Source organism: Hyla sarda, chromosome 5 (genome assembly GCF_029499605.1).
Source record: "Hyla sarda isolate aHylSar1 chromosome 5, aHylSar1.hap1, whole genome shotgun sequence".
NCBI lineage: Eukaryota > Metazoa > Chordata > Amphibia > Anura > Hylidae > Hyla > Hyla sarda.
The window spans coordinates 184,442,910-184,457,381 of record NC_079193.1 but is presented as its reverse complement, the minus strand read 5'-3'; the positions used below and the strand labels follow the sequence as shown (position 1 = coordinate 184,457,381).

General features: G+C 42.5%; 1 protein-coding gene across 6 annotated transcripts in view; it reads right to left on the bottom strand.

The window, feature by feature from the left end:
• The window catches only part of LOC130273680 (serine-rich adhesin for platelets-like), a 222,744-nt gene that overhangs the window by 67,026 nt on the left and 141,246 nt on the right, over positions 1 to 14,472 (bottom strand). For all 6 annotated transcript variants that reach the window (XM_056520883.1, XM_056520880.1, XM_056520882.1 and 3 more), the window contains 3 exons: positions 13,389 to 13,475; positions 8,553 to 8,660; positions 7,494 to 7,572 (listed from right to left, as the gene is read on the bottom strand). In XM_056520883.1, coding sequence (XP_056376858.1) covers positions 7,494 to 7,572; positions 8,553 to 8,660; positions 13,389 to 13,475 — 274 coding nt within the window. The remainder of the gene's footprint in view (positions 1 to 7,493; positions 7,573 to 8,552; positions 8,661 to 13,388; positions 13,476 to 14,472) is intronic.

Sequence of the window (14,472 nt, the reverse complement as noted above, 5' to 3'; positions counted from 1 at the left end):
ATTATTAGCTTCGTAATTCTCCTATAATATAAAAGAGCAACAGAAAATATATAATAATAAGTTTTGTTTGTGGTTTCCTATGTCATTCTATCATATATTTTGAATTTGGTGGGCATGTTCACTATGTATGTTGTACAGGTAGCATAATCTTTTGGCATAAAAAATACAATTGTTAAAACAAGATTGGACTGTACATCTACATATGTAATTTATCTTATAGAATGCGACTGCAAACTGCAATATATTGGGAGAACAGCCCAACAGTTAAAAACTAAAATGAATAATCAACGCTATAATGTACTCCATAGGTTTGCAAAACACAGCCTGTCACGTTACGTGATGGAAAATCATAACAGTGCCTTCACAGTTACAGCCCTAGAACAAATACCCGAAGATGCTCAAGATCGTTTTGAGAGCCTGAGAAGACGTGAATCCTTTTGGATTTATAAGATGGACACTCTCTACCCCCATGGTTTGAACGAGGGGATCGAAAATGTAGAGATACATCCAGGTCCCTTGAGTGACTCAAGATTTATCATTACAGTACTTTAGTGTCAAACAATAGGAGCGCACCCACAGGTAATTATGAAAACCGGGGATGGGGACGTGTGAATCGGACGTCATCATTACTCTGGTCCAGCAGAAGCCACTGTAGTTACATGATTTAAAGTAGCTACTTTAAATCATTGAACCGCAGCAGTTTTTGCAGGGCCAAAAAGTTTATCAGCGTATACGCCGATAAATACAGTATATATAAAGCAACAAACAATAAGGTTGCTATTATACTGTAACTCTAACTACCCGAAAATAAAATGGGAAACTAAGATCTGTGGATCTTACAGGAAAATCTGTTTGTGCCTATAGCTAAAGATAATTCTCTGTCCTAACTGGTGCAGGACCCAACCAGAGAACATGCCCTACTGGACTTAATATAAAATGATAACTAACAGACCTGACAGAGAAACTAATGTGCCGGTTGGGGGAGACACATAAAATAGTGACCAGACTCGTTTCAGGGAGCCGACCGCAGTGAAACGTTCAGTCGGCTCATTTTTGCCTCTTATGCGCTTTTTCCCCGCACCTAAAACCGTGGTCGACCACTGTTTTAGATCTGTTTGTAAAAGCGCATACAGGGCAAAAATGAGCCGACCGGACCGAACGTTTCACTGCGGTCAGCTCATTGAAATTAATTACATAGAGCGCATAGAAAGGCATACGGTAGCGAAAGTTTTTAGCTCTCCCCTGCCGTATGCGCTCCTGTATGGGGGGAAACATAGTGGGAACCCAGCCTTATATTGATTCCAGGTCGGGATTTATATGTTTTTAACAGCTTTAGTGATCCATTTCAGGTTTCGTCTGTTTTCAAAGTATCACCTTTACCTTATTAATTGGATTGTGACCTCATAATTATATTAAGGATTTGCAGCTTCAGAAATCACATATGCCTACTGAAGGGCCGTTTTGACAAACTGGTGCCCTGAAACGCATCTAGGTATTTTAATAACCCCGATATTCACACAGCACGCACCAACTTGAGGATTCCGAGACAGTTATTTGGGCTGCAACCACAGCTCTGCATCAACCAGTCGTCCTGTATCCAGCTCCAACATCCAGGCATTGTTGCCAATTCCCCGTGACGTCACACGCCATAGGACACCACGAGGTCTGCACCCAAATGCTGTATACCACCATCTATCAGCAGATATCCTGCAAGCCGCATTCACTACAACTGGGTCTGTGGCAGGCAGACCAGCCGTGGTGACGCATGCCAGCGTCCCATACCATCTAATGCAGTTGCGGACCTCATCATTTGTCCACGTGTGTTAACATCTGCTGGGTCACCAACAGGCTGGTAACTATATATCCATCAGATGCCGGAGCATCAAAAGATCTATTACTCTTGATACCTCATAGTGGTGCTATATATCGGTGTGTGTAATATGTTATGATACATGTTTTATTATATTATATTTTATTTAACACTTATTACCTCTGCACAAGGGCCCTGTGTTGAGGTTTAATTGTACTAATTGTGTATATCAATTTTAGTTTACTGTGTGTGGGATTTGGGTGGAATAGGGACGTGGCAGAATATTGACGAGCTGCAGAGCCTAGCAGGGGCCCTTGCCTTTTATGGTCCCCCTACCCCCCCCCCCCCCCCCCCGAGTGTTGTCAGTCCGTCCCTGAAAATATCTAAAATCAGAAAACTGAATGTAGTATGAAAAGTATGATTAGCTCATAAAGAAAGCGCGCTTGTACTTCCGTTCAAAGAGCTAACTATATATCTTGTGACAATGAGCTGACTGAAGGAGCTGCTGTTAAAACTCGCACGTAGCCAGTTCCCTGGTTTTCACTGATACCCCAGCCTTATCAAGGGACCTTAGCCATCAGTCCTTTCATATAGCTGAGGTACCAGCGAAATGTCAGGGAACTGGCTATGTGGGAGCGCCAAATTTTCAACCTCCAGGCACCAGTATGATAAATAGGTTCCAGGAAAGCAAAACCAAAGTGAAAAAAAGCTTCACTTTGCAACAGCTGGGTAGCCACTTGAACCGAGGTGATCAGTGGAGGTCCCAGCAGTTGGACTTCCACTTACAAAAGGGGCTACTTAGTCTAAAATGCTCTGGCCTTTTTGGTCCCAGTCCGGGCCTGTCCATATATATATTTAGTATAGATGTAAGTTGGAAACATATGACTAGCAATGTAGACAATGCACATCAAAATACATCCAGGGAAATGAGATCATCTCTACTTACGTGGGCTACGAAGAAGCCTAGAGGGTCTGAGATATTCCCAGGAAAGAAACAAAAATAACTTCTCAGTGTTAATGTACAAAGGACAGAGAATCCTTGAGGCTGTTGGGATGCAATATCTTCAAACTATACATCCATTGGGTCTCTTTTTGCCATAAATGTTTGTCTATATATTGCCCAAAGATGTTCCTTAGTAACACCTCAATCACCTAAAATGAACCCTCTAGTGGAATATCAGGATGATGTTGGCATGATAGGGGTTAGTCATGTTTATCCTCATATCTCTAATGTGCGCCAAGATGAACATGCTCCGGGGGCGGGCTGATGGTGACGGGGTGCTGCGTGAAAGAGCAGGACCCCCGCAATCAGGCATCTTATCCCCTATCCTTTGGGGAAAAGATGTCTTAGCGCCGGAGTACCCCTTTAAGTTGAGTGCACAAGAAAATTATTATTATTCTACCCTATTATCAGTGTTCTCTTTCCCCAACAGGTAGTTGTAGCAGATGAGGCTGGTTGAAGCCAATTAAGTGAGCATTCACCTTAGACTATGATCACACCTGCATCAGAGGCTGTGTTTGGGGCCTAAGCAGCAGAAGAAAAAGCTAGCTAGTCTGCTGTATAAAGGACACAAACAGAGCTCAACAGATCCCACTGACTTTAACCCCTTAAGGACCAGGCCATTTGACACCTTAGGACCAGAGCGTTTTTTGAAGATCTGGCCACTGTCCCTTTAAGCATTAATAACTCTAAGACGCTTTTACCTATCATTCTGATTCAGAGATTGTTTTTTCGTGACATATTCTACTTTATGTTATTGGTAAAATGTTGTCGATACTTGCATCGTTTCTTAGTGAAAAATTCCAAAATTTGATGAAAAAATTGAAAATTTAGCTTTTTTCTAACTTTGAAGCTCTCTGCTTGTAAGGAAAATGGATATTCCACTTTATGTTTGCATCATAAAATTTACGAGTTTTTACTTTTGGAAGACACCAGAGGGCTTCAAAGTTCAGCAGCAATTTTCCAATTTTTCACAAAATTTCCAAAATCACAATTTTTCAGGGACCAGTTCAGGTTTGAAGTGGATTTGAAGGGTCTTCATCTTAGAAATACCCCATAAATGACCCCATTATAAAAACTGCACCCCCCAAAGTATTCAAAATGACATTCAGTCAGCGTTTTAACCCTTTAGGTGTTTCACAGGAATAGCAGCAAAGTGAAGGAGAAAATTCACAATCTTCATTTTTTACACTTGCATGTTCTTGTAGACCCAATTTTTGAATTTTTACAAGGGGTAAAAGGAGAAAATATATACTTATATTTGTAGCCCAATTTCTCTCGAGTAAGCACATAGATCATATGTCTATGTAAATTGTTCGGCGGGCGCAGTAGAGGGCTCAGAAGCGAAGGAGCGACGAGGGGATTTTGGAGAGTACGTTTTTCTGAAATGGTTTTTGGGGGGCATGTTGCATTTAGGAAGCCCCTATGGTGCCAGAACAGGAAAAAATACCCACATGGCATACCATTTTGGAAACTAGACCCCTTGAGGAACGTAACAAGGAATAAAGTGAGCCTTAATACCCCACAGGGGTTTCACGACTTTTGCATAAGTAAAAAAATATATATAATTTTCACTAAAATGTGTGTTTCCCCCCCAAATTTCACATTTTTGCAAGAGTTAAAAGCAGAAAATACCCCCCAATATTTGTAACCCCATCTCTTCTGAGTATGGAGGTACCCCATAAGTTGACCTGAAGCGCACTATGGCCGAACTACAATGCTCAGAAGAGAAGGAGTCATATTTGGCTTTTTGAGAGCAAATTTTGTTTGGGGGGCATGTCGCATTTAGGAAGCCCCTATGGTGCCAGGACAGCAAAATAACCCCCACATGGCATACCATTTTGGAAACGAGACCCCTTGAGGAACGTAACAAGGGGTACAGTGCGCATTTACCCCCCACTGGTGTCTCTCAGATCTTTGGAACAGTGGGCTGTACAAAATTTTTAATTTGCACAGCCCACTGTTCCAAAGATCCGTCAGACACCTGTGGGGTGTAAATTCTCACTGCACCCCTCATTACATTCCGTGAGGGGTGTAGTTTCCAAAATGGGGTCACATGTGGGGTTTTGTTTTTTTTGCGTTTGTCAAAACCGCTATAACAATCAGCCACCCCTGTGCAAATCACCTCAAATGTACATGATGCACTCTCCCTTCTGGGCCTTGTTGTTCCCCCAGAGCACTTTGCGCCCACTTATGTGGTATCTCCGTAGTCGAGAAAAATTGCATTACAAATTTTGGGGGGCGTTTTTCCCTTTTACCTCTTGTCAAAATGAAAAGTATGGGGCAACACCAGCATGTTAGTGTAAAAAAAATTTTCTTTTTACACTAACATGCTGGTGTAGACCCCCAACTTCACCTTTTCATAAGGGGTGAAAGGAGAAAAAGCCCCCCAAAATTTGTTAGGCAATTTCTCCCGAGTACGGCGATACCCCATATGTGTCCCAAAACTGTTGCCTTGAAATACGACAGGGCTCCAAAGTGAGAGCGCCATGTGCATTTGAGGCCTGAATTAGGGATTTGCATAGGGGTATTCTACGCCAGTGATTCCCAAACAGGGTGCCTCCAGCTGTTGCAAAACTCCCAGCATGCTTGAACAGTCAACGGCTGTCCGGCAATACTGGGAGTTGTTGTTTTGCAACAGCTGGAGGCTCCATTTTGGAAACCGTGGCGTACCAGACGCTTTCATTTTTATTGGGGAGGGGAGGGGGGCTGTGTAGGGGTATGTATATATGTAGTGTTTTTTACTTTTTATTTTATTTTGTGTTAGTGTAGTGTAGTGTTTTTAGGGTACAGTCACACGGGCGGGGGGTTACAGTGAGTTTGAGCTGCCGCGCAAAATTAGCTGCATCGCAAACTTGCAGCCTGATGCTCACTGTAAGCCCCCTGCCCATGTGAGTGTACCCTGTAAAACCACAACTCCCAGCATGCACAGTCCATCAGTGCATGCTGGTAGTTATAGTTTTGCAACAGCTGGAGGCACACGGGTTGGGAAACACTGAGTTAGGAAACAGACAATGTTTCCCAACCAGTGTGCCTCCAGATGTTGCAAAACCACAACTCCCAAACATTCTCAGGCATGCTGGGAGTAGTAGTTCGGCAACATCTTTAGAGCCAGATGTTGCCGAACTACAACTCCCAGCATGCTTGGAGTTGTAGTTTTGCAACATCTGGAGGACTACAGTTTGCAGACCACTAATACAGTGGTTCCCAATCTGTGCCCTTCCAGATGTTGCAAAACTACAACTCCCAGTATGCCAAAACTGTCCAGGCATGCTGGGAGTTGTAGTTCTGCAACATCTGAAGGGCCAGATGTTACAGAACTACAACTCCCAGCATGCCTGGACAGTAAGGGCATGCTGAGGATGTGTAGTTTTGCAACATCTGGAAGGGCACAGTGGTCCCAAAACTGTGGACCTCCAGATGTTGAAAAACTGCAACTCCCAGCATGCCCAGACGCCAAGGGCTGTCTGGGCATGCTGGGAGTTGTAGTTTACAGGGTCCCATTACAGCAATGCATGTCGCTTTACGGCGACGTGCATTGCTGTAAAGGGCCCGACCGCGGCTGAAGATCAACTCACCTGTCGCCGCCGCCGCTGTCTTCATCGCCGGGATCCGGGTCCTCAGGAACGAGGTAAGTACCGGGGCCGGTCCCCAGCACTCCCCCTTCCCCCGCCGCGTCCTCCCGTCCTCTCCGGACTTCAAGGGGCCGGGCAGGGCGGGAGGAAGTAAATCCCCCCCCCCCCCCGGTGATTGGTCGGTTAACTTACCGACGGATCGCAGGGGATCGGAGGAGGTGGCAGGCTTGCCACCTCGCTCCTATACTTTAGCATGGTCCTGGCTGTCTGTGACAGCCGGGATCATGTAAAATTACCGGGCGGTCGGGTCCCAGAGACCCAATCAGCCCGGTATCGCCGCAGATCGCAAGGGCGATTTCCCTTGCGATTTGCGGTGATCGCCGACATGGGGGGCCTACATGGCCCCCCTCGGCGTTTGCCCTGGATGCCTGCTGAAGGATTTCAGCAGGCATCCATTTCCGTTCTCTGCCCGGCGAGCGGCAGAGACCGGAAAACGCCATGACGTTGTGGAACGTCATTGGTCCTTAAAGCCCAGGGTGCCATGACGTTCCACAACGTCATTGGTCCTTAAGAGGTTAAAGAGGTACTCCACTGGCGAGCGTTCGGAACATTTAGTTCCGAACGCTGTGTGCGTGCCGCAGGGGTCGGACACGCCCCCTAGTGATGCAACGCCATGCCCTTTCAATTCAAGTCTATGGGTGTGGCGGTCCAAACACAAAAAAATTGTGCTTGCTGTGTTATTTTTTGTCCGGAGGCCTATATTATACTTCTATATTTTTTAAGCTGAGGACAACAGGTAGACAATTCTCCAGCACAAATTTTAATGTCATCATGGAAACCAGGTTATAAACCACACTCTCCATATTTACAAATAATCACTGAAAACAGATGCAATAAACTAATGTGTAACTTGATTAAGCTTGCACCAAATTTATTCAAGGGTGTATATCCATCACAAACACGAAGGACCTTATTCTATTTAACAAGCTGCAACATTTATAAATATGCCCCTTTACAATTTTTGCGATGCATACAGTTTAGCACAACACTTTGGGAATTGTATATAGTACATATCGGGAATAAAAAAAATAATAATAGTATTTTATACCTGCTTGTTGCACAATACTCTCTGCAGCTTTCAGTTTGCCATCCTCCTGATTTTTACTGCAATTTAAATCTAAGGCTACCTGAAGAAGAGCAGAAAAGCGTTATTTAAAGTATTAATGGCAAATGTATCTTACAAAGTGTCAGCAAGTTGCTGCAGAATAAGCCTGATTTTGTGAAACTTTAAATTTAAGCAGGCTCATCCTTATCTCTTGTATTGATGAGCCTACAGTTGCCGTACATGCTCCCAAGTTCTCTCCTCCTACTCCATAACTGAACCCAGCATTAAAATGAAGTTTGTATATTTGCTTTTATATGGAACTCCTTTAAACTTTTTTTTTTAAGTTGCCCCAATGCATCTTGAATTACTAATAAAGCAACTATGCAAACCATGTTGCTAAAAAGGTCTTATACAGCTCCTATGCAGGCTGTATGTTTCCATAGAAAAAAACACTATTTACTCTGGAAATTATCAACATAAATGTAAACTTTAAACTAAACCATTGCAAACTAACAAATGATACTGAGATTTTAGAAACAAACAATTTATTTCACATTCTATTTTATATACATTTAATTTTGTTGACATTCTATATTTTACATTCATTCTCTAGCTCATATGCAATAGGAAGTAGCTATATAGTCTATAGCTATAGTCTATAGTAGCTGTACATTGCCTAACTTCCTGTCAACCCATGAAGAAACTTCATAAAGTTTTTATCAGCTGAAAGCAACCTGGGAAGGCAGCTTCTGTAAACATGCAGTATACTCTTCAATTTCTTAACATTCTAAAATATTGAATTGGAGCTGTAATGAAAACACCAAGCAATAGTTTAGTCGTGGATTTCAGATATTTTCCATAGAGGTAGGTCTTTCATCTGATTTTACAGGATAAAATGTTGCCACTTTTACAAGTGATAACATTTGAAAAAACGCCAGTGCAATTTCCTGCGTCTGATGTTTTTTCTGGCATTTTTGCATTTGAGTGGAAAAAAAAGTTATCATTCAAATGCATATCATGTGCATAAAAAGGACTGAGAAACACAGGAAAATGAGCAGTTACCTTTTCTTCCTTCGTCTGGTCATAAAATTCTTCCAATTGACTTTTAAATTTAGTGACTATTTGTTGGACGAATATGACATCCGCCTCATCTGCTATCCGAAAATATTGCTAAGGGATAAAAACAAAAAATAGCAAGCCCAACATAAATTACTAACCTAACAAAGCATATTTACAAGTTTATTTTCAACCAATACTTGGTACCATTACATTACACTTGTGAGCTTTAACCTCTCTAAGAACAAGGCCTATTGTAGGCCTTAAAGGAGTAGTCCGGTTTAGGGAAAAAGTATCCCCTATCCAAAGTCTGATCGAGGGGGTATCCAATCGCTGCGATCCATCTCCCCCGTACAATCTCCTGCACGGAGCTCCGACTCTTCTCAAGCACGGAGCGGGGGTCAACACATTCCTCCATACATCTCATGGAACGAAATTTTGCGGCCCACATCATGGATCTGGAACTTATATCGCCCGATGCCCGTGACATGCAGTCCGGGCGCTGCACAGGTGACTTCTTCAGGCATTTAGCCCTGCTGGTCAGGCAGGGCTAAATGCCAGAAGACTTCATACACTTCGGCAAACACTGCTACATGGGAACCAGTGCACATATGACGGGACAACCAGTCTTGCCCCGTCACTAAATTGCTACTTACATCTGCTTGCGGGGACTTCCTGGCAGAGGTGTGCGCGGTGAGTGATGTCATCGCAAGCGCCGCGCAGGGATGCTGACGTCCAGCGCAGTGCGTGCAGTTTTGTCACTTATTGTGCGCACCTCAGCCAGGAAGTCCCAGCAGGCAGATTTAAGTAGCGCTGTCCAGGTGGGGAATCTGTGCTAAGGCTACCTATTGTGGGGAAACTATGCTACCTAATGTGGGGAAACAGCTACCTTCCTAATGTGGGGAAACTGCTGCCTACCAAAAGCCCCCCCCCCCCCCCCCCCCCCCAGCAGTAGCACACCTATCATCCGTTAGCTCATGCTATTACCACAGAGGGGGTAGGGGGAAGCGTTTGGATAGGCGATACTTTCTTAAACTCAACTACCCCTTTAAGAATAAAACATGAGGGTGTACCTATTCCCAGTCTCAAAAGTGATATCTTTCTGAGACAAGACTGAGGCAGAAGTGAGGTGCCGGGGAAGGAGGAAAGGTAATACCTTTACTGGTAACTGGATAACTCCTTTAGGGTACGTTCACACAAAAAGTATCCTGCGCAGGATTTGTAACTGCCGATTAGAAGCTGTGCTCAGTCATTTAGTTTACATTGAAATCTGCTGCAGAAAATCCTGCGCACCAAATCTGCGTACGTGTGAACGTACCCTTAAAGGGTACTTTCAGGCAGGTCAATCTTCCCCCGCAAAGGACAGCATAATATAGTGACAGACAGGCTGGCTTGTGCTCATATGTACAAAAGTTTACAAAAACTTACATTTTGAAGCAAACAACACCCATATGGGGCTAACAACAATGGATAGCATATTGATTTGGCGCTGCTTCCCTCACCTATGACTTCTTCCCATACACAATTATAGGGAGAAGTCTGTTAATTAGTGGATAAGCTGGGGGAGTGGTACCTAATGAACATGCTGGATTATCTCAGGTAATGCCAGGCCCACACTGTCTCCTACCGTACATGTCAGCACAAGCAACAGACCACTGAAAAACAGTGGAGGAAATTTATAAAAACCTGTGTAGAGCAAGAGTAGTGCAGCTGCCCATAGCAACCAGCAAAAATTAAAGTAGTGTTCTGATTGGTTGCTATAGGCCACTGCACCACTCGTCACAGATTTGGATAAAGCTCCCCAAGTGTGCCAGTCACTAGATTATGCTCCCTGTAGCAGAGGCAGCATAACCAGCCTAAAGGTTCAATTCAAGAACAGAGGTAACAAACACAAGGGTTGAGTCTGAGCTTTGCACCATGAATACGGAAAGATGTACATTAATTTGTAAACATAGAACAAAAAAACAAAACAAAAAAACAAAAAAAAACAGATATATGACATGATAGTAAACAAATGATCACAAAGTCAACTTATCTGTGGAAAAACTAAATGTGTACATGCAGGAGATCTAATAGTTACACAGCCTAGTGTTAATTAAACCACATATAAGCTAGAGAACTCTGCCCTATTACAAGGGTCAATTATAGATCGAATAGGCTGATACCACCCTGAGTAATAAGGCCAGCAATCAGGTAATTTTGACCTGTCAAAAAATCATTAGCCATCGGCCACACTTCTCCACGTATTAGGGAGGTGCGGCGATGGCTGATCTTAGAACAGGCCCTCCCAACCCAAAGCTCAAGCCACTTAAAGGCTCTGTAAACACATCTACAAGATTTAAGCTCAAATACTTAAGATCAGGGCATCTAATTGGACCCCAAGTCTAATATAACAATATCTTTGCTTTCCCTCCTAATCGCCATCTTGTCTTGTCATACTTTTTCATGTCCCTAATTTGTTAGTACTCAAGGCTCCAGGGCTGCGCTTTGGTCAATGTTCCATGATGATGTGATTTAGAATAATATAGCAGTAATTTGCATTGTTCGTACAATGAGTTAGGGATGTTATTACACAGCCTGACTCCTACCCTTCTAGATCGATTCTTGTTTACAGAGCCTATTACGTGATCCAGTGGTTGTTTTTGCAGCCCTTATACTTCAGTCCACACACGCCATATTACTTCTATCAAGGTCTCACATGCCCTGTTACACAGTGTGATGTACGGCTGATGGACAATTAAACCTGTCAAAGTCCTGTGATCAGCTTTTTCTCGTTCTTTAGCTGATTGTCAAGCCTATTACACAGGGTGATTATTGGTCTTTTTTGGCCTTTTAGGGCAAGTTCACACTGCGTAATTTCCGTGTAATTCCGTGAGTGGAATTCCACGCAGTGAACATTAGCAACAGCGTGAATGGGTCTTCCGCAAGCACTGCGTAGCCATCAATGGTGATGGCACAGTGCCTCGCGGTCCTACTGCCAAAGTATTTCGGTGACCGCTGCCACATGGAATCTCCGCTCGCGGAATTCTGCGATAGATTCCGCAGTGTGAATGTACCCTTACAGGTTTAACAGTAGAGAGAAAAATTATAAAATAGAGGAGTTTGTTATGTCTACTGTCACGATATATACTTCACTGAAGGAGACCCCTCCTTTTCCTATAGTTATATAATAAGAAAAGGTAGTCAGTTGATCCCTTCATCATGACTGGCTTTGTCTGGTGAACTATTAGTTAAAGAGTACCTGTTACCAAACTAAACTTTTAATATATTGTTCCTTATGTAATTCTAAGACACTTTGCTATTTACATGCTGTTAATTCTCAACCTTTATATGTTTTTAATGAGATTGAATAAATGGCACTAGGTGGCTCTGTTCTGTTTCGGGATCCGTGGCCAATGCTGGATATCACCGATCATGGTGATGCCTGGCATTAACCCCTTAGACGCCACGATCAAAGTTGACTGCGGCGTCTAAGATGTTAAAAACCACTTCCCGGCTGCTCAGCAGTGCTGATCGGGACAATCGCAGTATCCCAGACCAGCTGGGAGGACAGCGGGAGGGCCCTTACCTGCCTCCTTGCCACCCGACCTGTGCCTCGATGCTCCAGTCAGCCATGGCACGCTGGAGCAGTCAAGCACAGAAAACACTAATCAATGCTATCTGTACGCAATCTAAAAACTGTTAAAAAATAAAAAATAAAAAAAAGTTAAAAGAAAAAAGTTTATAAAAAAAAGTGATTTAACCCCTTCCCTAATAAAAGTTAAAATCACCCCTTTTTCCCCATTTAAAAAAAGGAAACAAAAATGAACATATGTGGTATCGCTGGGTGCATAAATGTCAAAACTATAAAAATGTAACATTACTTAACTGCACGGTCAATGGTGTATACATAAAAAAATACCAAAGTCCAGAAATGCTTATTTTTGGTCACTTTGTATACCATAAAATTTTTTTATAAACAGTGATCCAAAAATAAAAAATAAATGATACTGATAACAAAACAAAACAACAGATCATAGCGCAAAAAATGAGCCCTCATACAGCCCCCTATGTGGGAAAAATAAAGATATAGGGGTCAGAAGGACAATTTTAAACATGCTAATTTCCATCCAAAAAGTTATAATTTTTTAAAAGAGGCAAAACAAATCAAACCTATATAAATTGGGTTTCATTTTAATTGTACGGACCTACAAAAGAAATATAAAGGTGTAATTTTTACCGAAAAGTGCACTGCCCCACAAATATTTTTTGTTTTGTTTCGTCATAGATTTTGTGGTGAAATGATTGATTTAATTTCTAAGTAAAATTAGTGGCGCAAAAAGCAAGCCCTCATATGGATCTGTAGGTGGAAAATTCAAAGCGTTATGATTTTTAGAAGGGGAAGAGGAAAAAACTTGAGTGCAAAATGAAAAGTGACCTGGTCCTCAAGGGGTTAAAGCTCAGAATTGTATTTTATTTTTTAAGGGCAGAAGGGGTGTTAGGAGTAGTTAGGGAATTTAATCTGAGTTCGTTTAGAAAACATGGTAGACATTTTAGACATGTACTCTTTAACACTGAGGCCACAGTTTGATATTTTCAGTCAAGTCTACCATGATTTCAACAGCTTGAAAGTTTACTAACTGAGATTATGTATCACTTAATACCACATTATACATTTACAGTCAATTTCACTTTTTTGAAATTCCACATTTAGATCACCAGATCTACGTACACACAAATCACTGTATTGTAATGTGCAAACAATTAGTATATTTGTATATACATGACAAATATTCATAACCAAATTAAGAAATATACAGTATATTAGTAGCATTTAAGTACAGACAGAAAGGGTTAACTTACCAGGAAATTATACAAATCTTTATTGCATGTGATTTCATAGGGACTTTCAGTTTCACTGTGTTTAAAATGACTTTCAGTTTCAGACTTCTAAAGTAAAATAATTACAAAAGGTAAGTAAAACTGAAATGTAAAAGGAAAAATTCACCCTAAAGGAGTTCTGCAGCATAATACAACTTATCCCCACCGTGATCAGAAATTTATCCCGTATGAGGACCAGACATTGCCACGGCTAATGCTGGTATAGCCAACCTCACTAAGAGGTCAACAGACACGCCCCCTCCATTCAGCTCTAAGCTCTAAGCGGGGCTTCATGAACGTTGCATCTTCGCCTCTCCCATAGAGAAACATGGAGGGGGCATGTCAGCCGCAGTGTCATGCTGCAGCAGACACACGTCCTGCACAGGGAGAGCCGCAGCAGAGCCGGGGCCCCGTACAGAAGATCGTGGCGGTCCCAGCATTCAGGCTCCTTAAATAGTCACTGTCTTTTCAAACAAATTCCCTTCATTGATGGCCTGGTGTAATCTGTGCCATATTTGTAAAAGTCACTTTATTTACCAAAAATCACTCCTAACCCCAGAAAAAAAAAGCCCTGAACTTCCCTGAAATAAGCTGTCTACTTCCTGTTGAAGGATTTTAATTTCTTGCAGCAATGCTTAGCTTGGGCTATGTGCAGGAGAGTCTGGATTGTGTAAAAGAAAGCTAAGCATGTCTGCCTCTGGGACTAAACAAGAGGCAAAGGCAACCTTCGGCACTGCAGATGTTTTGGACTACATCTTCCATGATGCTTTGGCAGTATTTTGGCTGTAAGAGCATCATGGGAGATGTAGTCCAAAACATCTGCAGTGCCAAAGGTTGCCTATGCCTGTTGTGTAGTCCCAGAGGCAGACATGATTGGCTTTCATTTATACAGTCCAGTCTCTCCTGCACATATCCCAATGTAAGCCTTGTCCCCACTTGCTGTATTCTGCCTTGGCCTCTTTGTTGCAAGAAATCAAAGGTAAATCAAGGCTTTCTTCTTATCTCTGACCCATAACATTCTAAGCAGCTGTTACTTGTTAGGCCAGGACTACCTTTGTGATTTAAC